Raw genomic sequence first — 22519 nt, forward strand, 5'->3', positions numbered from 1 at the left:
AGTCTGCAGCGCTGTTCATTGGTTGTGTTGGTGCCGTGCTCTGAGCAGCTGGAAGAACAAACGGGGCTTTTGTAATCGGGACTGAGGTTGGGCAGGTGGCGGGGAGGAAGGAGTGTGGGTGTAACTTGAGACGAAAGGGAGCAAACTCTCTTGTGTTTACCTGTAAGGCCGGGTCTGGAGAAGGCAGCTCTGGTAGGCCGGGTTCATTTGCCAATGGAGGCGCCAGGAACTGCAGGGACCTTTTCTGGAGAATCAGTACTTGGATCACATGATTTTTCGTCCCTTTCTGGTCCCTGACCTTCTGCAGTTCACTTTCCCACATGGGAACACGCTGCGAGGCCATTTGGTGGCGATATTCCTGACTCACGTGGAATAAGAGCAAATAAAGAATTCAGTTGGACAGCTGTGAATAGACAAGTATTTTTATAGCCAGGAAATCAGCGTAGTGTAGGAATGATGCAGAAGTCAATTTGTACTTAGATACACATGGAAAAATTAAAGTTAAACTGATTTTATTTAGCCCTGTCTTTCATTTGCCAATTTAATAGATATTTGTGAAGCTGGGTTTTTCTCCCTGTAGTCAAACAGCTGAAAACATTGTCATCATGGTGGTCTGGCCTTGTTTAGAAAAGGTCTTTGTCATTTTGGATATTGTGTGGAAAAAAAGCCACGATACCAAAGGCGTCGGTGAGGAGGTACCACGAAAGCAGCTGAGGTTTGATTAGCGTTCATCACCTGCCATACACGCCAGGTTGGCACCTGGTCCGTCAGAAAGGTCAATCTCCATCCTTAGAAATACTGAAAGCTCAGCTGGAGCGGTCCCTGGGCAGCCCAAGGTGACCTGCAGGGCAGCCCAAGGTGACCTGCAGGGCATCCCTGCCCAAGTCCCTCTTACCCTGACCCGTTTGATGGGGGTCCTTGGGGTTGGAGTTGAGGAAGCTGCTCTACAAGTGCTGTGCGGTTTGGTGAACACACCGCGACTGTGTGTTCAGTGGGTTCTTGGAGCAGAGACCCTCGTGTCCAGAGCATCTGCTGGAGCTTCCAGGGCTTCCTCCAAATTCAAGAGGGAAAAGGAGGTTTTCGTGCCAAAAACAACAGTTGCGACACCAAAATGAGAAGCCGTGCGAGTCTCCAAGGTATCTGTGGGCATGCTGGCGCTTCATGAAATCCTTGAATAACTTTTCCAGTTAGCAGCTGCGGCAGTTCTCAGGAGTTTATTTAAACACAGTTGGTTTAAACTGACCGTGAATATGGCGAGGCCAGGGGGATTAAATGGGGGGTTCCAGCTCCCAAAACAGAAAAGGCGCTGGAAGAAGATTGTGCAGCAGGGTTGTCTGTGCGAACAGGGACTCGGTGGTTCTGTGCTCTCTGGTGATGCTTTATCACAAATTAGAGAAGAGATGGCCCATAAGAAACTCAGTCCTAGCACACAGAGATGATTTTCAGGCATTTTTGCTGACATCGCTGTCCGTCCTCCTGTCTTACATCCAAATGTCGTCTTTGGTGTTGTCTCCATTGCAGTCTGAGATACACGCTGTGTACCGTGTGAAAAGTACTCTGCACCAAGGTTTAAGGAAGATGGTGATGTGTCAGAAATGATCTCAAACCCTGACCAGAAGAGATCTCAGTGTTACTAGAACCAGTATCTATTACTGCATAGTTGCTGCATTAGGGAGGCTTTTAGATACGCCTCTACAATGTTTTTATAGATTCTAGGGCAGAGCGTTAGATGTTGGTAATGCTTCAGCACGGGAGGCCGGATGGTTCAAACAGCATAATTTACATTCAAACATTTATGCTATAGAAGGCTTAGGGGTCATTCTGTTGGGTTCATTCTTCAGATACCTGAAAGGAAATTACAATTTGTCTGTTTCTATTGGAAATAAGTGCTTTTAGGAAGGGTATTTTGTTCCTGAGACAGAGCTGGAGGGCCGGACTGGGCCTGAGCTCAGCTAAGCCAGCCCATTGCTGGTAAAGAAGAAACCTGTTGGTAGTTTTGGAGATGTTTGGAGGTTGCACCTCAGTCCCATTGGGAGACAGTAACTGTGCAGAGTCCTTCTGTTCACGCCCATGGCAAAACGTTCTCTGCACTCAGGATCCTATATTCGAAGTCAGATGGTCTAAATTCTGCTCAGTGAGACGCTTTTTCTGGTAGGTGCTCATTTGAGATTTCTAGGAAGAATAAAGAATGAAGAATAACTAAGTAACTGAAGAATAACTAAACCACAACAGTAGAGCCTGCTGAAAGGGCCAGAGCTAATCATATTCCCCGAAAGCCCTGGGGTCCAGTTCAGCTTTAAGGTTGCTTGACACCTGAAAACTATTTCTTTTTGTGGCTGCTCTGGTGTTATGATAATAGCCAAGCCAACTATTGTCTTGTTTCTCCGTTGCAGTACAACAGGGTTTGGATCCCTGATCATGAAGAAGTTTGGCAGTCTGCAGAAATCACAAGAAACTACAAAGCTGGAGACCGTTTTCTCCAAGTGCAATTAGAAGACGGAACTGTAAGGAGAAAAGTGTTAATTATTGTGGGATTTGGGGGATATGTTTATATAGAGACATAGGACTTGCTGTTACAGGATCTAAATGACTCGTCTGCGTTTTCTTTTGTGCTAACCCTGCAGTGACCAGAACTTTATTATATTGCAATTTATGGAGAAAACAGCTGTTACCTAACAGTACGAAGAGTGCAGTTCTGCTATCTGTACCGCGTTAGTGTATATACATACCACGAAGAAGAAAGATCACCGTGTAAGAGTTTGCAAACAGCATTTCTGCATTCCCGTTCTGTAAAGACAACTGTTAAATGTGGGATTGAATGGCTTTGTTGAAAGCAACAGAAGCGAGTTGCACCCCCTTAGTTTTCTTTAGGCAAAGGTTGTAAGTCAGGGCAGTTTGGGAGCTGACTGAAGGGCATTTGCTTTAAGTGAGTTGCAGCTGGTCGGCCCCTTTCCTCTGTGCTTGGAATATGCGTTTGTTTAGAGAGCTAAACACATTTGCCATTTTTACAGATTTCAGTAAAAAATACTGCAAATAAAGAGAACGTAGCTTCCTTTTTAATATGCAATGGAGAACTCCATCTTATTTTTGTGATCTCTAAGTCCCCCACGTTCAGTGGGATGTATGGAATTGATGACATACGAGCTCAGAGAGGGCTCCGTCAGCCCTGTGATCCCGTGTACAGGTGGGAGATCAACTTGTGTTCCTGCAAACATAATGCATTTGATGGTATTTCAAGTGGTTTCTGTTGACAGGAGCTGAATTACCCTGTTGATCCAGCTGCTTTGCCGCCGCTGCGCAATCCCGACATACTCGTTGGTGAAAACGATCTCACTGCGCTCAGTTATCTCCATGAACCCGCTGTTCTGCACAATCTCAAAGTTCGTTTTGTGGAGTCTAAGCTTATCTACACCTATAGTGGTAAGCGAAGTAAAATGCAGGGTTTAAAATATTCTTAAATTAAAAAAAAAGTGGGTTAGTTTGCAATACGATGTGAGCAATGTTTTCATCAAGTGTACTTAACTCATTCAAGGTAGCTCGTTGTTGTGTGAGCAGACTTGTTTGTTGATCCATTAGAAAATACTGGTATTTGTGTCGGTTTAACTGTTGTTGCCAAAAGCTGGCATTGCGTTGGACTAACCTGTGTGTTATTTCTGTTTCATACGCTTGGTTGTAGGAATCATTTTGGTGGCAATAAACCCCTATAAACAGCTGCCAATATACGGAGATGCTATTATCCACGCATACAGCGGGCAGAACATGGGGGACATGGACCCACATATATTTGCTGTGGCAGAAGAAGCGTACAAGCAAATGGCCAGGTTCAGTATGTTCTTTGTGTCCACAAGTAACACTTGAAGTCTAGTGGCAATCTGTGTTAATTGTAATTTAATTTAGTTGTGCATGTGCCATTGGCTATTAAGAATACCTTTGAGTGGTCAGCTTAACCAGAGGAGGAGCAATTCCTTAACCAGCTGAGGAACTTCTAGAACTCATAACTATTTTTATTTGTATTTTTGTGTATATAATTCTTACGTTTATACGTGCATTTTAGACGTGTCTGATTTAAACTGACTATTTGGTTTTAGGAATAACAAAAATCAGTCTATTATAGTCAGTGGAGAATCAGGAGCTGGAAAGACGGTGTCCGCCAGGTACGCCATGAGGTACTTTGCCACGGTGAGCAGGTCCAGCAGCAACGCAAGGGTGGAGGATAAGGTGCTGGCGTCCAACCCCATCACTGAGGTGAGCGCTGGAGCTGCTCTCGTGTCTGCGCTCGTCGGGGAAAGAACCCCAGGAAAGTGTAGAGTCTTGAATCTGGGCAGGAACAGCCCCAGGTTCCAGTATAAGTTGGGGAATGACCTATTAGAGAGCAGCGTAGGGGAAAGGGACCTGGGGGTCCTGGGGACAGCAGGGTGACCATGAGCCAGCACTGGGCCCTTGTGGCCAGGAAGCCAATGGTACCTGGGGTGGGTTAGAAGGGGGTGGTCAGTAGGTCAGAGAGGTTCTCCTGCCCCTCTGCTCTGCCCTGGGGAGACCACACCTGGAATATTGTGTCCAGTTGTGGCCCCTCAGTTCCAGCAGGACAGGGAACTGCTGGAGAGAGTCCAGCGCAGCCACCAAGATGCTGGAGGGAGTGGAGCATCTCCCGTGTGAGGAAAGGCTGAGGGAGCTGGGGCTCTGGAGCTGGACAAGAGGAGACTGAGGGGGGACTCATTCATGGGGATCAATATGGAAAGGGGGAGTGTCAGGAGGATGGAGCCAGGCTCTTCTGGTGACAACCAGTGATAGGACAAGGGGTAATGGGTGAAAACTGGAACACAGGAGGTTCCACTTAAATTTGAGAAGAAACTTCTCAGTGAGGGTGACAGAGCACTGGCCCAGGCTGCCCAGGGGGGTTGTGGAGTCTCCTTCTGTGCAGACATTCCAACCCGCCTGGACACCTTCCTGTGTAACCTCATCTGGGTGTTCCTGCTCCATGGGGGGATTGCACTGGGTGAGCTTTGAGGGCCCTTCAACCCCTGACATTCTGGGATTGTGTGAAACCTCCAGAGATGTTCTACCCGCTGGAGTCAGACATCGAAATTAGCAGTTTAGCCTCTGGATGTTGCGGGTGGGAAGAAGAAGTCGGCTGCAGGAGCACCTGGGTTCTGCCTCATTTACCAGTGGCACTAGTTTGCCTCCAGAGTTTTATCTGACCATGTCCTGTTAATTAGATTATGAGAAAACAATATTGGACAAGTTGTTTGTGTTTATTAATTGGAGTAGAAACTGGTTAACGTTCCTTATAGTGGGAAAACGTACTTTCTCTAATTCTCAGTTTATGTGTTGCTATATTATTTGACTTGAGGATTATCTTCCAATTTGAGCCCCAGAATTTACATTTCACAGCTCAATGCTGAAATTGATCCCCAAGCACCTTTGACTTTAGGAATGTGTAGCTGAGTCGTGTTTTCACAAGGTTATTATTATGAAAGATGCAAGTAAAACAGATTCAGAAAGTTTGTATTTTTTGTAGGCTGTTGGCAACGCAAAAACCACACGAAATGATAATAGCAGCCGATTTGGAAAATACACTGAGATCAGTTTTGATCAGCAGTACCAAATCATTGGAGCTAACATGCGAACATACCTGCTCGAGAAATCCAGAGTTGTCTTTCAGGTGGGTGAAGGAAATACAGTCAATGTCAGTGTAGCTACTGAGGTACTATGGTTTTAGTAGTTTCATATAGAAAATGTTATGTGAGGTTCTGAATAGTATGACTAATCTGCATCTGATTTATTTTTAATAAGAGCTAATCTTATTTGTAATAGAAACGGATTTATTCCATGTTCTTCCTCATGGTAAGTGGAGGATGTATCTTGAGGATAATGCCAGAAGGATTTAGAAATCTGTGTCTTTCCTAACAGTAACACGTGCTGGGAGAAGAACAGCACACACAGGGCAGAGGGACGAGATTCGTTATGGTGCCAGAGGATAATTGTGATAATCTACTAAATAAAGCATTTCATTTTATAGAACCGGTTTGATGAAGTTTTGGGTTTTAGTGGTATTGTAACTTTTTAAGTACCATGAAAAGTCCTTGTATATATCTATACTATGAAAAATCCTCATATATACCTATACTATGAAAAATCCTTGTATATATTTATACTATGAAAAATCCTTGTATATATCTGCTGCCTGGAGGATGGGTTGGAAATAGAGTTTTCTGAGTCCCCACAGGGCAGAGTTTCAGCTGTCACTCCCACACAGTTGTGTGTTACACTATTTGTCTTATTATTAGATATTATTATTAGATATTATTATATATCATTAGAATTAGGAATTATTAGAGTAACAACCTTGAGGAAAGAATACAGCAAATCAGTAACAGAAAGAAAGTATAGCTGAATTTATCACTTTCAAAGCTTTTGTTGAGGTCTAAGATGTTCTGCTTTAATATTGGGCAATTTTGTTGGCAAACTGTCTTACAGCAGAATCCAGCCTTTTTGTGTTGTGTTTTCCCTTTTGTAATGGTATTCTTTGTTTCCATTTACAGTCAGAGAACGAGCGAAACTACCATATATTTTATCAGCTGTGTGCATCTGCTATGGAGCCTGAATTTAAGCACCTTAAATTGGGTAGGTCTCAAGAAACCAACCTGCTCTTCATTATTGCACTGCAGCACTTTGAAGCCTGGATTTTCAAATGCTGGGATATTAAGTGCTTTGTACCTTAAATCTCACAGACTTACAATGGGCCTCACTTAGCTGTTAATCCTGCTTGTATTGAACTTGGTAGCAAGTCCCTAGTAACTTGGACAGTGCATGATCAAGTACCTAATTTATTCTAATGCTTTCTATAGTGACAGACGCCAGAATGACAGTTTAGGGTCTTGATTCTTGTATCTATAGGAAGCTTTAAGGCCACCTGGGAGGAGCAGACCTCGGTGTATGTTTGCTCAGTGTTCATTCCTGTTTGGTTATGAGATCGGGTATTAAGATTGTTATGAATTATGACTACTCATTTGTGTCAGCTCAAGTAAACTAGACGCATGGCTTTCTCTCGGGAGAGGACCATTGCTGTTATCTGTTATCTATCATTGCTGTTATCCTCCAGCTGTTATCTGACAGTATCTTTAATTTTCAGCTGTCACAACAGTCTTTACCAAGTGACTATCCTCAGTCCCAAATTTCCAGCACTATGAGTTTTTCTTCTCTTTGACAGGACGCGCAGAAGAATTTAACTACACAAAGATGGGCGGCAGCGCAGTGATAGAAGGAGTGGATGACCGAGCAAATATGGTGGAGACTCAGAAGACGTTTGCTTTACTGGGTGAATTATCTGCAACACCTTTGCAACAGATGGAAAAATCAGTTTGTTTGTTTTTCTGAAATGGGCAAAGGTGGATTGTTTCTGAAATGTCCAAAACTTCAGTAGTAATTACCAAAATTGTGCCTCATCTCTCATCAGATGGGACAGGCAGAAAGGAGGCAGGGCCGGGGCTGTGCACCCTAGTCTGCAGAGATGCTACGTGTGCAGTTCTTGGCTACAGAACAAAGCGAGGAACCCAGCATCGTGCTATTTTAATTAATCGTACCTTTCCTGAGTGTTTAAAATAATCAAGAATTGGGTTTTTTTAGGTCTGAAGGGGGATTTTCAGATGGATGTTTTTAAGATGCTGGCAGCAATCCTGCACTTGGGCAACGTGGAAATAACAGCAGTTGGAGATGAGAGATCATCCGTCAGGGTAAGGAAGCAGCTCACTCGCGTACCCGCATTTTCTTTTATATCCTATGCCAAAAGTCCTTTAGCAATCATTTTTCTCATATTTGAGGCTCAGAGCAGCATTAAATCTGGTTACGACACTTGAGAGATTTCTCTGCCTTCCTCTGCATAGAATCCCAGTGAGTGTTTATACATATATATATGTATATATATATACAGTGTTGTCCAAGCTGCTCAGAGCGTGTCCCAGCAGCCTGTGCCAGGCCAACCAGCCAGGACACCTAAACATACACTAAAGTCACCTTTTCTTTGAATGTCTTAATGCAAAGCGTCCCCTCCAGTCTAATTTCTTCTCTCCTATATCATGAGCTCTATCCAGTATTCTTTGCTTTACCTCTTCTCGATATTTTGTCTAAACGTGGAAAGCAGTTTGATGTCGGCGCTGCCCGGTTTTCACTGTCTGAACAACAGTTAAAGTATTAAGAGTAATCTAATAATATTTATTTATGTTCTTTAAAGCGGGAGGATCAACATCTCAATATATTCTGTGAACTTCTGGATTTAAACAGTGACAAAATGGCACAGTGGTTGTGCCACCGCAAGATTGTCACCACATCGGAGACGGTGACAAAGGCGATGACGAGGGCTCAGGCCGTTAATGCCAGGGACGCCCTGGCCAAGAAGATCTATTCTCATTTATTTGACTTTATTGTGGAAAGAATTAACCAAGCTTTGCAGTTCCCTGGCAAACAACACACTTTTATTGGTGTCTTGGACATTTATGGGTAAGAATGTCTCTGGAAGCAAATTAAGTTGTGCTTTTGCTGTGGAGTTGATAAGAGGCACTTTTCAGTTCGTACAGTTCATTAATTTGGGGGGTTTTGTTTGACGGAAAGGCGATAGTCACGTACGTTCTTTATCATCCAGAGTAGTGCAGTTGTTCAGCAACTGTAACTATTGGTATTTTTTGTGAATGAGATTTAAATTTAATTTTTGATATGATATTTTTACATTTAACTGGATTTTGTAGCTCTGTTCTATCTGGTACAGGGAAACCTAGCAATGCCTCAGCATCTTCATTAGTCTTATGGCTATTTCACTTTCTTAGAAACATTACGATAGCTTCAAAGCCTTACAGGGATACTATAATTTGTATTTAAAATCAAGGGTTTTCTCCAGTCCTGTTGCATCACCTTATATTTTGTTCTTATGTGTTTCAGCTTTGAAACGTTTGATGTGAACAGCTTTGAGCAGTTTTGCATCAATTATGCCAATGAGAAACTGCAGCAGCAATTTAACCTGGTACGTCCTTTTACTTGTTAGAGTTCTTTATCTTATTTTGCTTCAGTTTGGGGATTATCAAGAATGGATATTAGCAAATGCTGTTGGTACTTGAGTAGTGGATATTTCTGGATAATGGCTATTCAGATTAAAAGATTTTATATTTTTATATATATATACATACACACATGTATATATAAATGAAAAATTCAGAGTTTATTTTCCTAAAGGACAGACATGTATACTATACTACAAAATATGTAAGTATTTTGTTTCTGCCTTATATATGCAATCACACACATGCACATATTGTATACATTTTCTTCCTTAATTGCAACCTCCCATTTTGACATTTGCACGTATCCAGCACGTCTTTAAACTGGAACAAGAAGAATACATGAAGGAAGATATCCCATGGACTTTGATAGACTTCTATGACAACCAGCCGGTCATTGACCTCATTGAAGCTAAAATGGGAATTTTAGAACTTCTGGATGAAGAGTGCCTGGTAAGTTAAAAAGTCTTGTGTTTATGAGCTCATAAAAAACTACATTGATTTTAACCAGTTGGGGTTGTGGGTTGATTCATATTTTCTCCGTTAAATGGGAAGTAGAGTGTTTTCCTCATAAAAGAGACATGAATGTTCACCCTCTTTTTAAATTGTAAGCTGTTTAGTGTGTTCTTCTCTTATCAAATGAAGAACGTAGAACTGATCTGTACCTTGGAGCTGACTCGAGCTAATTCCTTCCCTCTGGGTGCTGCAGTCCCGGAGCAGCACAGGGGCCTCGTCCACCGATGTTTCTATAACTCAGTTACACCACGGACCACTCATTTTGATACAGAAAGAAAACCATACCAATTTTTGTATCAAACCCCATTTTTTTGTAAGTTCTCGTTGGCTGCACCAAACCTACACCTTTGCTTTTTCTTCTTCCGTCTTGCTATTTTTCCCCTGTGCTCCTCTCCTGACTGCACCAGTTCTTGAATCTATAGGTTTTCTTCTACATGTGTGTGGTTCCTCAGGCTTCCAAACCTGTTGGAGGAGTTTTGTCAGTGAAGAACAGGGCAGGGAAAGGTGAACCCTATTCAAACGGCCCCTAAAGGTGTTTTGGCAAATCATACTTCTCAGAATCCAAACCACAGAGGAAATTAGGGAACATCCGCTAACTTACCTGTCCCTGTACCCTTATACATATATACACCCTTAGCTTATCTGTCACTCAGCTCATTAGCATTTTCAGGGTCCAGGTTGTCCCTAATTGCAGGTAGCATCTTCTCGGAACAAAGCGATTTAGAACTAATCAGAGAATCAACTGTAGTCAGCAAAGTCCTTTGTTATCGGGCCCCACAACTCGCTTTATCCGGACAGGGTTTATTGCTAGGGAGCAGTTCTGCTGTTGTTAACAGTCCGAGAGTGTTTTGTTGAAGAGACCGCCCCTCTCATTTCCACAGTTACCCCACGGAACAGACGAAAACTGGCTTCAAAAGCTGTATAATAATTTTGTCAATAAAAACGCGTTCTTTGAAAAGCCGAGGATGTCGAACACTTCCTTCATCGTTCAACACTTTGCTGATAAGGTAGAGTGCAAACAATCCCATATTATTTCACCCTGTTTGGAGCAGTAGCTCATTCAGAAAAGAAACAAACTTGGGAGGTAGTGGAAATATTAACCACGCTTATTTGGAACGTCTATAAAATCTACTGTACGAAGTACTATTTATTTATTGCTAACGCTTCCCATGACATGCCATTGAAACATAAAAAGTGCTTAAGATTATGTATTTGAGGGTATAAAAGTAAATCAGCAAGATAAAGAGGCAGAAGAAGAGCACCGTGTCTAAGTGAAATAGCTAAGATTGTAGTCCGTACACATTTTTGTCTCAGTTATTTCCATTTCAAGTGTGGTATTCCTACTTTGCTATTTTGATTCGATATCATAGAATAATGAAGAGAGGAGGAGATAAATTCCTCACAAAGGCAGAAGGAACCCGCAGCTGATAGAGGGTCCCGATGGTTCCTTCTGCGTGTAAATCTGCATTGCCCGCCGTAATGACCGCGGTGAAAGTGGCGTTTGGGCCATTTCAGACCCATAAAGAGCTCGTTGGCCCCCACAGCTTAGAGTGAAAATGAGTGTTTTGCTAACTGTTCCTGTTTTGCCAGAAAGTTAATGATTTCACCCATTCACACAGGTAGAATATAAATGTGAAGGATTTCTGGAAAAAAACAGGGATACAGTGCATGAAGTGTTGATTGAAATCTTGAAGGACAGCAAGGTTTGTGACCTACCAGTAATGATCAATTTTCTGAATATCTGAAATTCACTTAGGTCTGGTTTTAAAACACTTGTTCTGATCAGACTTTTAATACATTGAATCAATTAGTTTAGTCTTAATTTTTGTTAATATTCTACAAGCATGGTTTTTTTAATGACAAAATAACACACAAGAAGGAAATATGCTGTATTCAAGCTTTTCATATATGTGTGTTTACTTTGCTGGTTATTTTAGTATTTTTTGTTTTCCTAATATCTCCCCTGAAGAGCACGTTGGTGGCTGATCATTAACAGCTGCCTTCGTTTATTCTTCAAAGAGATTAAGAGAATTCCGGGGCAGATAAAGCATGGGATGCGTCCAGTGTGCCGGCTGCTGCCCGTTGCTCCAGGGCTCCATCCCCTTCCCCTCTGCAGCCTGGAGACTTCAGCGTTACTATTAAGCAACTAAATTAATCTGACAACAAAAAAATCTTAATTTAAATGAAATATTGTGAAAATATAACCTCAAGTGATCTTGTTTTTAACTCTATTCTGTGTTTATGTCCATGGTTGCTTGCATTAAAGTAGCTCTTGCAGGCCCACTTAACAGTTGTTGACTTTTGTCTTGCAACTGGTTCTTCAGTTGTTGGTTGGTTGTGCCTTAATGATCCGGTTCAAAGTCCTACAATTCCCGGCCTAAGCATTAAGGTGGATGGGGTTTGCATTTGACGCTATGGTAACTGTAATTTGTATTGAAACGTTATCACAGTTACACAGTATTTAACTGTGATTCTTTCACCACACTTTTAGTTTCACCTGTGTGCAAATTTTTTTCAAGACAATCCAGTGTCCGTTTCACCTTTCAGTTCAACTATAAACATCAAATCCGCCAGACCCGTTCCCAAGCCCCCCAACAAACAGCTCCGGACGACTGTTGGCAGTAAGGTACCGATGCGGCCGTCCCGCGGGCTCGCAATGGCGGGCCGGCCTGGGCCGCGGGGGGGCCGTGCGTTCAGGATCTAAACCCTGAGAAAATCTGCCAGTGTCCAGTCAAAACTGGCAAAGATTGGGCTTTTTACTCAGCTGTAAGCGTTTTAGTAGCAAAATTGTTGTGTCTGATGTTTTCTAGTTCCGGAGTTCTTTGTCTTTGCTCATGGTGACGCTCAATGCAACCACCCCTCATTATGTACGGTGCATAAAGCCGAATGATGAGAAGCTGCCTTTTGAGTAAGTATGTTAGTGCTGTTGAGCTGTTATAAACTTCAAGAGTCTTTTTCTGTTTCACAGTAGCTACATGTCAGCAAACTGAATGTATATTGTTGAGCAACTTCCCATACAGAACATGTTTTTCCTTTAAAGATAGCTGAAATAAAAAATATTGTCTTGCAAAAATAGAATAATTCGGTAATAGTTATTGATATTTAACAATATTATCCTAAAAGTTCTCAAGTCGGATACTAGTGTTTGTGTATTTGTCGTAACGTTTTTAGGGGCAAGGCTGCCCGCCCTTGGTTTCTGTGGATGGATAGTCTGTATAGGTGTGTTTGCTCTTGTACAGGACGGGTCGGCACCAATTCACATCTAGGGAATAAAAGGCACTGCCATTTTCTTTGTGAACTTCCCTTTTGTCCACAGAAATGTTTAGAAGAGCTTTAGAAGTCAGAAAAGGTATGAGCAGTGTGGCCTCGGCTTTTTCCCACGATTTTTTATCGGTTTACTGTTAAAACACACTTGCAGGAGTCAGCCCTGATGCAGCCGTTGCTCTGGTTCACGAGCAGACACGGAATCCCTTTAGTTATCTTTTCCAGCTTTTAGCTGCAAAGCATTGTAACGACAAATGAAATGGAAGGTTTTGCCATATGTGAGTAGGAGGGGAGGAGCAAACTTTGGCTCTGGATTCATTTGAAGTGTGCTTGCTCATTTTCTGGATGCCAGACTGTCCATACAAAACACGTTACAAATGGCACTGTTTCACTGCCGTGAGACCTCGTCACTCTGTGTGATAGCGATGAGGGGGAAAATAGCTTAGGTAATATAAAAACCCGTCTGAATTAGAGTGGACGAGCTTACTGTGGGTTGGTGAAAGGACAACGGAGTCCTGTGTCAGCCGTGGGAGCTCTTGGGTGGACTCTGCAGCCCGGTGCTGGTGGGCAGAGCCGCTCTGGGTCTTTCCATGCGAATAGAATGTGGCGATAGCCTTGGACCCAGCTATTCCTAGGCAAATCCTGGTTTATTCCTAAGCAAATCCTGGTTTATTCCTATGGGTGTGCTAAGGAGCACCTGGAGGGAGCTGTTTCCCAGCAGGCTGCTGAGGGAATTCATTTCTGTGTATGTTTTGTGCTGGGAGTGGCACAATTCTTTGTTATCACAGTTAATACTGAAAGAAATCAGGACTTTTCAGAGGAGATAAATAAACACGGTCTTGCTTTTGTTTGGAGGAAGAAAAAGAAAACTGAGATACTCCCTATCACATATTAAAAATCCCCAAGTGAGACACCACATAAAAAGTAAGGAGTTCAGCATTCTATGGGCAGAAATAGAAATCCAGCCAGTAGAACGGTTATAGTTCTGATAGCTTGCCAAAGCCAGCAAAAATGTAACATATAACTCTGCTCTTTTAGGTTTGACTCGAAAAGAGTGGCTCAGCAGCTGCGGGCGTGCGGCGTTCTGGAAACCATTCGAATTAGTGCCCAGAGTTACCCCTCCAGGTGGGGACAGCAGTGCGCCTCTCTGTGTCAAAGAAATACTTGCGTGTCTCTTCAGTTAGTTTCATTTGCTAACTTTGAATTCTCCAGGTGGACTTACATCGAGTTTTTCAGCCGTTACAGCATTCTCATGACACAGCAGGAACTCTCCTTAAATGACAAGAAGCAGATTTGCAAGATTGTTTTGCAGCGACTAATCCAGGTTGGTTTGCATGCTCTGACCCGTTGTATATTTGAACATCTATGCTTAATACAAGGTGTCTCTGCCAAGAGCAGCATTTCACTCCTCAGACAGGTGAGATATTTACGTTGTCGCTGTCTTTTGTGATTTAGTGTGTTGCACGCAGGCTTGTGAGTCAATAACCTTGTGTTGTGACACAGTCGTGATTTGCCTGTAGGCAGATGATTTACTCTCTCTGTGCTTAGTATCTCCACTTGTAAAATGGAAGATATTCTACCTATATTTATAAACCAGTGAACATAACGATATACATTTGTCAAGTACTAGAAGTTTATGCGCACAAGGGGCTGTTGGTGGAATGCAGCATATTGGGGAGCTGTTGTCAAAATGTGCTGGTTTGCCTGTTGCTCCTGTTTGTTAGGCAAGTCTGTAGTGGTGAGGCTGGCCCAAGCCCAGCCAGCAGTTAAAGTCACCATGCTGGGACTGGGTTCAGACTCGGGGTGTATAAGGGTGAACACGGGCGCACGTGTGACGTGGCCCCAGCACAGGCCCTGGTGGGAACATGAGCTTGAAAGCAGCTTCTCCCCGGAGTTTTTGCTCACACAGCTCGCTGGTCAAGGCTGGACACGTGCGCCAAAAGGCAGCGTTGAGCCCGAGGAACCAGACCGTAGGAGGGGGTGAAGAGATTACTTTCCAGGCCCTAATGATATGTCCAGATGCCCCCTTTAGTTTGAGATCACTAGTGTGCAATTTTTGGATGTAATTCTCTGGTTCTTTCCTGCTAAGTGGATTTTCCACCCATATACTCCCCCATCTACAAAGAAGGCAGATGGAATATTCTTATTTAGCAAGATCATGTCATTTCAGAAGAAGTGACAATTTATAAAAGGAAGAACGTGTCTGGTCTGCAATAATAAACTAAAGACTGAATATACCTGTTGTTTTCGTTTTCAGGATTGTAACCAGTATCAGTTTGGGAGAACAAAAATCTTCTTCAGAGCTGGGCAGGTTGCTTACCTGGAAAAGCTGCGGTCGGATAAACTGAGGCGGGCGTGCATCCTGATCCAGACGAGCGTCCGCGGCTGGCTGCAGCGGCACAGGTTCCTGCGGCTGAGAGAGGCAGCCGTGACAATACAGCAGTATTTCCGGGGGCAGCGCACCGTACGGTACTTCTCATCGCTGGATTTGCTCTTGGGGTGTGCCTGAGGGTCAGACTAATGCCCAGCACTAATGTGGAAGTGTAATTTGTAATGAAAGAGCAATTCAGATTGTCTTTCCATCTCCTCTTGATTGTGATTACAGAATCACACAGAATCACAGCATCCCAGAATGTCAGGGGTTGGAGCTGGAAAGCTCATCCAGTGCAATCCCCCCATGGAGCAGAACACCCAGATGAGGTTACACAGGAAGGTGTCCAGGCGGGTTGGAATGTCTGCACAGAAGGAGACTCCACAACCCCCTGGGCAGCCTGGACCAGGCTCTGCCACCCTCACCAGGAAGAAGTTTGTTCTCATATTTAAGTGGAACCTCCTGTATTCCAGTTTGCACCCATTGCCCCTTGTCCTGTCACTGGTTGTCACCAGAAGAGCCTGGCTCCATCCTCCTGACACTCCCCCTTTCCATCTTGATCCCCAGGAATGAGTCTCCCCTCAGTGTCCTCTTGTCCAGCTCCAGAGCCCCAGCTCCCTCAGCCTTTCCTCACACGGGAGATGCTCCACTCCCTTCAGCATCTTTGTTGCCCTGCGCTGGACTCTCTCCAGCAGGCTTGAAAATGTCAAGTTATCCAGGTGTACTCAGAAAGTACTCTAGAGGCTCCAGGTGTCATCGGCCAGGTTGCTGAGGGGCTTATCTACTTGTACACACTGTCCTTAGCTAGATAGGGACCCAGTGGCTTGGGTTTACTGCTGAGCTTCGGAGCCAGAGGAGAGGTCAGGTAGCAGCAAGGAAGGGCAATTTCTGAGGGCCTACAAATGAGTGTGTAGAAATTATGAGAAGGAGTTATGTAGCAGAGAAGCTGCTCCGGTCATTCACAGAGCAGACTAAGGGAAGATGGCTCGCTGTGGGCTTTGAGATGTTCAGAAAGAGTCCATCAGAACAATTGCTTGTGGAAAAGATTGCAAAGATTATCGATAATTCCCTCTCTTTCACTTTGAAGAGAAAGCTGCATTTTAGCTAGCGGATGCCTGTTTTCAATATCTTATTTGTGTGTGTGCTTGGGCTGAGTGAGGGTATAAGCATGAGAAATCTAATGTGACCTAAGTGAACTTGCTTGTCTTTTGAATGAAGGCAAGCTGTATCTGCAAGGGCTCTGAAGGAAACCTGGGCGGCTATAGTTATTCAGAAGTACTGTCGGGGTTACCTGGTCCGTAGACTTTGCCAGCTCATCCACGTGGCTGCTGTAACAATTCAAGCTTATACAAGAGGATTTCTAGCAAGAAAACGATATCGAAAGGTACAGTCATCAAAAGTTCTGTTTCAGTAGCTGGAATCAGCTGTTGCTCTGTAAGAAAGATGGAGACAAGGGCAATGATCCCTAATCCTTCACCTTTTGCCTGTCTGGTTCTCATAACTTCTGTTTTTCTGTTGATACTATAAAATACTGTTCCATGGTAGCTGAGATCTAATCTCTGAGCTACAAAGAATTCTGTCTCATTTACACATGGTGTGGATCGTTTAGGTGACTGCTACAGTGCTTCAAAAGTGTCGCAGCCTGGGGATTTCAGTATTTTGATCTTAATGCTTCCACGAGAAGCACTGTCATTGGTAGGGTGTGTGGATTCCCAGAATGTTCTGATTGATGCTGATTGAGCCATGGATAATTACAGACAGGTGCTAATATTTTATCTGGCAGATGCTGGAAGAACACAAGGCGGTGATCCTCCAGAAACATGCCCGTGCGTGGCTCGCCAGGCGCAGGTTCCAGAATATTCGGCGCTTCGTGTTGAATATCCAGCTTTCCTACAGAGTTCAGCAACTGCAGAAGAGAGTAGAAGAACAGGTGAGGGGCACCAGTCACTTTCCAATTTGTACTCATTTTTTTATCATATCTTCTTTATTCAGAGCTCTCCCATTGGGTAGAGGCTTACGTGAATTACAGTGTCCGTCCTTTACTTGACAATGTAGGAGAATACGTAAGGGTTATGGTCCTTTATAATAAACTAATAGTGTTCTTCCTGTGCCCAGGGTAGGAAGCATCATTCAGGTGTTCCTTATATTTTGGGTTAGCGGTGCCAATGGGAAGTTGCAATGAACTCTATTCTTTCTCAAGGCGTCTGTGCCGTCTCTGGATGGGGTCACCTGTACTGGGGTGAAGGGTGTGCGAGATACTGCTCTGCTGCAACGTAGTCAGTAACTTTGGGGAGTTCCATATCGTGTTTATTTTGCAGCTTATTTTTGACAGCCATACGAGCCAGATAATCTTTAGGATGGTAGCTTAATCTAATAGATGGGAACGATCCTCAGTTGAAATAGTCATGGCTGATGTGGGATGGGGAGCAGAAGTAGTTCAGGTGCTTTGTTCAGACTTGTATTCAGCAGTTTCAGGTTTGCCTTTTCCTGGTTTCTTTTAACCCGTCTTGCTCATTGCAGAACAGAGAAAACCACGGTTTGCTGGAACGATTGACCAATCTGGCCTCAACTCATATGAACGACATCGATACGATTCAGAAGCTTGAATTAGAGCTCGAAAAGTTAATTGCTCAAAGGAGAACATATGAAGAGAAAGGGGAAAAATATAAAGAGGACAGTGAACAGGTAAATTTTAATTGCCATCTGGGGGCTTTTCTTTTAGCTTAAATATTGTTTTTCAGTTACTAGATTTACCAAATCCAAGACCCAAGAGTTGCTCAGTGACTTCCCTTTTGGGGGTGGTGGGAGGGAAGGGGTTCCCCATGTGCTCATTGAAATGTGAGACCACCCCTGACCCGTTGCTTCCTCCTTTGTAATTTGTATATTGTGCTTTTTGTGTCTACAGAAAATCTTAAAACTTGAGAATCAGAATAAAGAATTGCAAGAACAGAAAGAGACCTTAGAAATAAAGCTCCAAGAAAAAACGGAGGAAATGAAAGGTACAGTAACTAAAAAGAGTTGTAAAGGGGCTATAAAGGAGTTATTGTGGGGGAAAGTTGTAGTCAGGGGTTTTTAGCAAAAGGGAATGACTTTTGTTCTAATAAAAGCAATATAAATGCTGAATTTACAGTAAATTAAAAGTTGGTCCTAAGCATCTCTTGCTTAGAACGTGTAGTGCAAATGCTTTTAGTTTCATAATTAAACTGAATTTGTACTTTCAGTTGCAGAAGCTTTCCTCCTGTTTCCACGTGTGTTCCTTCCAAGTGTCGCTTCATCCTTGGTTCCTTTAGTATATGGCTTTTATGAAACTGATTTCAGAGGGCACGGGCAGCACGTGAGATCAAGGATACTATAGATGAATAACACGTGGTGTTTCAGAACCTTTTCACTCTAGAGCATTACTTACAAAATTTACTGTGATAATTTCTGGCACTTGAGAGAGTAATTTCAGCCTTAAAATATGTTAAGGATCGCTAATTAAAACAAAACTTCTCATTGTGGTCATACTGCTGTAATAAATGTGCATAATTGCATGAAGGTCTTTGAAATATTTTTTGACAGAGAAAATGGATGACCTCACGAAGCAACTCTTCAATGACGTACAAAAGGAAGAAAACCAGAGAATGTATGGAATCTGCGTTTTGTTGTTTTGGAACAGCGTTCTTTTCTTATCTTTCCTTGCATTTCTTTCTCCTGCTGTAGCTGAATTATGCTCCTGTCACCTATGAACCTGTCAGTGTTCTTGGCCATTAATGCTGGTACTAAGTACTTCATGTGCAGCTGAGGAGAAGCAAATGCTGCTTTGTGGGTCAGTCACATAGAATCCCAGGATGTCAGGGGTTGGAAGGGCCCTGGAAAGCTCATCCAGTGCAATCCCCCCATGGAGCAGGAACACCCAGATGAGGTTACACAGGAACATGTCCAGGCGGGTTGGAACGTCTGCAGAGAAGGAGACTCCACAACCCCCTGGGCAGCCTGGGCCAGGCTCTGCCACCCTCACCCCAAACAAGTTTCTTCTCAAATTTAAGTGGAACCTCCTGTGTTCCAGTTTGAACGCATTGCCCCTTGTCCTGTCACTGGTTGTCACCCAGAAGAGCCTGGCTCCATCCTCCTGACACTCCCCCTTTCCATATTGATCCCCAGGAATGAGTCACCCCTCAGTCTCCTCTTGTCCAGCTCCAGAGCCCCAGCTCCCTCAGCCTTTCCTCACACGGGAGATGCTCCACTCCCTCCAGCATCTTGGTGGCTGCGCTGGACTCTCTCCAGCAGTTCCCTGTCCTGCTGGAACTGAGGGGCCACAACTGGACACAATATTCCAGGTGTGGTCTCCCCAGGGCAGAGCAGAGGGGAATTACACTGTTGACTCGAGATTCTTCTTGCTTTCGCAGTTCCCTGTCTTTCCATGTGTCTCTCTAAGGCAGCCCTGCTCACAGCGGCTCCTTTGGAGGCAGCGCAGCGTGTGGTCAGGGCAGGAGGAGCAGCTGGTGGCCCTACCGGCCACAGTTCCCATGGAGTCAATGTTGAAGGACAATTGAAAGATTCAGCTCGCTGGGAAGGCCATGTTTGTAAAGGACGTTTGCTCAAAAATATAGAGGAAAAGCTTTTCTTTTTTTCTTTCCCCTCCATTGGTATTTAATTTGCAGTATTAAAAATCCTGCTATTCAGCAGTCAACGGTTGTTGCTTTGCAGCATGCAAGTGTTTGTTTCCCAGTGACTCTATTCCAGTGTAAGTCAGAGGACCTTAGGTGCCAGACTAACACTGTTCTCTGAAGACTGAAGGTGCTGGGAGCTTTGTGGGGTTTCAGCTGTGAATAACTGTAGACTATACAAGAGGACTGGTGTTAGTGCCGGGGTTTCTATTGCCATGTCCTTCCCCAGGGCTGACTGCGGCCATACACGGAGCAGAAAGCTGCTCGGGCAGGGTAACTCTAAAAGAGTTAGAGATTCAGCCTTTCACTGAGAAAAAAGCTCATTTTTTTTCTTAAATTCGGTCCCAATATCTGAATCAGAGGTAGGGAAATGCAGGGACATTCATCATCCATTTTGTGACTGATTCTGAGGATGCAGGGTAGCGTTTTCAAATCATTATTGTTCATCTAATTTTTCTTCAGTTAAGCCTGTCCTTCCAATTAAAATCAGAGCTGACTTGCACTTATGAATGTACATAAATAAACCACCTTTTCATTGTTTAGGATGCTTGAGAAAAAACTGCAAAATCAGCAGCAGGACTATGAAAAGGAGATTGGATTGCTCCAGGGAGAAATTAAGATACTGAAAGAGGAAAAAACTCAGCTACAACATCAAATTCAGCAAGAAATGGCCGTTCAGGACGGCCTGAAAATGGAAGTGGGACAACTTGCAGAACAAGCCCAGGTAAAGTGTGGCGCGGTGCCTTTTGGAGGCTGTGCCCAATAAGGCAAGTGGAGAATGCGGATGTTTCATTTATAGATTATCTCCACTAATTTTGTTATCTCCATTACACATTTAGAAGATGCAGTTAGTAAGCTGTATTTGATACACCACTATGTTGCATTGTTTTCATATAGTACATAATAGAAGTTATTGCTTGCAGAAAGAAGTGCATGGTTTGGATAGTAATTGTGCTTGAATATTTACATGTTTACATGTGGGTATAATTTTTTGGTTTTCCAATAAAGCACTAATTGCTCAGGGGTTTTTCATGACAGTGGTTTATAAATTGAACCTGAAAACAGCACTTTTGTGTAAGGTTACATTTTTCCTTCGAGTCAATTCCACGACACGAACACGTTTCACTACGTTACATCACTGCTCTGCTCTCACGCCTGAGGACCAGATGCTTTAAACCCAAAGCATTTTAAGCCTTTTACCATATGAACTTGTTCTTCGTGATGATTATCTTTGTGATTTAACTGATGCTCATTCACTCCTTGTCTCAATCCGCAATTTTTCTGGTTCAGAAGATACCCGAGTTGCAAAAGGAGATTGAACTGCTGCAGGCGCAGAAGCTGGATGTCGAGAAGCAAGCCCAGGCACAGAAGCGAGAGCTGAGGGGTAAGCTGCGTACAGATCATTCAGAGCTCACCAAGTACAGCGTGAGCCAGGCCGGTTTAAACTGCTTGCGGCCACGCCAGCTTTGACAAAAACCAGTTCTCTCTCCCATCCCGTAGGGATTCAATTCTGTGCAGACCTTTACTCGCAAAGTTAAGAAACGAAACCAAAAAACAGCAGCAAAAATAAGTTTTGCAAAGTGATTACTGAATACTGAGACCTGGGGTGCCCCTTTGGAGAAGCTGATTTGAACATGTCTCCTTTATGTTTAAAAATCAATACTTATAATTTAAGCTTCACTTAGAATTTAACAAGTAGCTTATAGAGACCCAAGAATACCAAAACAATACATTGTCTAGCTTCCATCCAGCCCATCTTTAGCCTTAGGTCCAATAGATGTCAAATATACTCAAATAACTGGCTGAGTTGGGTTCTCTTGGGAACAGGTACTTAATAAGTTGTGCCCTTTGTTCTGTGCTGACAATGCCATGGAGCAGCCCTGTGTCTGCAGCCTTTGCTATGGGAGCCTAGAAATAGATCCATACATCTCTCATAGTTGTCCAGATCCAGAACAGAAAGAAAGGTTTATGGGTTTAGAAAACAAAGAATATTGGTGCTGTTCCTATGCAGGGCACCTTAAACGTGCAGAATCACAACCAAGTCCCTCATCACATTCTTGTAGTAAATCAGATCTGCTTACTGAGTGCCGGGAAAGAACCGTGTAGATTTAGGAAGCTGTTGGTCTGATTTTATCATCAAACTTAATTTGAAATGTGTGGAGAAAATGATTCCTGTAATAAACTTTCTGTTTTCCAGAGAAGATGTCGGAAGTTACAAAACAGCTTCTTGACAGTTACGATTTTGATGATGTAAGGAGCAGGTAATTTTGCTCTGAGATCTGTTTTAAAAAGCTCAAGTGATGCATTTGGTTCGCCTGCACGCTGATGGTGGTGCCTTGTGTTCCAGACTCTCTGCGGAGGATTTGGAGCACTTGAATGAGGATGGAGAGCTGTGGTTTGCTTACGAGGGCTTGAAAAAAGCTACAAGGTTAGTTCAGTTATTCAGTGTTTTCATAACTTGATTTAGAAAATAAAGGAAAAGATCAATGACTAATTTGGCAGCGCAAAACCGAGCACCTGTTCAAGAAATGAACAAATACTATGTTATATGACTCGCCGAGCAGCTTAAAAATCACTTTAACAAGCTTTTACTAAGTCAGTGAGATAAGCGTGTATGTGCCGGTCAGGGAAACGTGTTCTCTCTGATATCATGCATAACTTCCAACTCCCTT

At 43.4% G+C, this 22519-nt stretch overlaps 1 protein-coding gene across 2 annotated transcripts in view; it reads left to right on the forward strand.

Moving 5' to 3' along the window:
* Positions 1-22519, forward strand: part of MYO5C (myosin VC) — a 34750-nt gene that overhangs the window by 922 nt on the left and 11309 nt on the right. For both annotated transcript variants that reach the window (XM_065076394.1, XM_065076393.1), the window contains exons 2-28: positions 2394-2504; positions 3255-3420; positions 3677-3821; positions 4089-4245; positions 5519-5662; positions 6543-6624; positions 7211-7318; positions 7627-7733; positions 8231-8496; positions 8932-9013; positions 9360-9500; positions 10445-10570; positions 11183-11266; positions 12055-12189; positions 12374-12471; positions 13866-13952; positions 14040-14151; positions 15085-15296; positions 16417-16582; positions 16982-17128; positions 17719-17883; positions 18104-18197; positions 18760-18823; positions 20391-20571; positions 21138-21231; positions 22045-22108; positions 22195-22275. In XM_065076394.1, coding sequence (XP_064932466.1) covers positions 2394-2504; positions 3255-3420; positions 3677-3821; positions 4089-4245; positions 5519-5662; positions 6543-6624; positions 7211-7318; positions 7627-7733; positions 8231-8496; positions 8932-9013; positions 9360-9500; positions 10445-10570; positions 11183-11266; positions 12055-12189; positions 12374-12471; positions 13866-13952; positions 14040-14151; positions 15085-15296; positions 16417-16582; positions 16982-17128; positions 17719-17883; positions 18104-18197; positions 18760-18823; positions 20391-20571; positions 21138-21231; positions 22045-22108; positions 22195-22275 — 3419 coding nt within the window. The remainder of the gene's footprint in view (positions 1-2393; positions 2505-3254; positions 3421-3676; positions 3822-4088; positions 4246-5518; positions 5663-6542; positions 6625-7210; positions 7319-7626; positions 7734-8230; positions 8497-8931; positions 9014-9359; positions 9501-10444; positions 10571-11182; positions 11267-12054; positions 12190-12373; positions 12472-13865; positions 13953-14039; positions 14152-15084; positions 15297-16416; positions 16583-16981; positions 17129-17718; positions 17884-18103; positions 18198-18759; positions 18824-20390; positions 20572-21137; positions 21232-22044; positions 22109-22194; positions 22276-22519) is intronic.

Source organism: Columba livia, chromosome 11, assembly GCF_036013475.1.
Source record: "Columba livia isolate bColLiv1 breed racing homer chromosome 11, bColLiv1.pat.W.v2, whole genome shotgun sequence".
Classification (NCBI taxonomy): Eukaryota; Metazoa; Chordata; class Aves; order Columbiformes; family Columbidae; genus Columba; species Columba livia.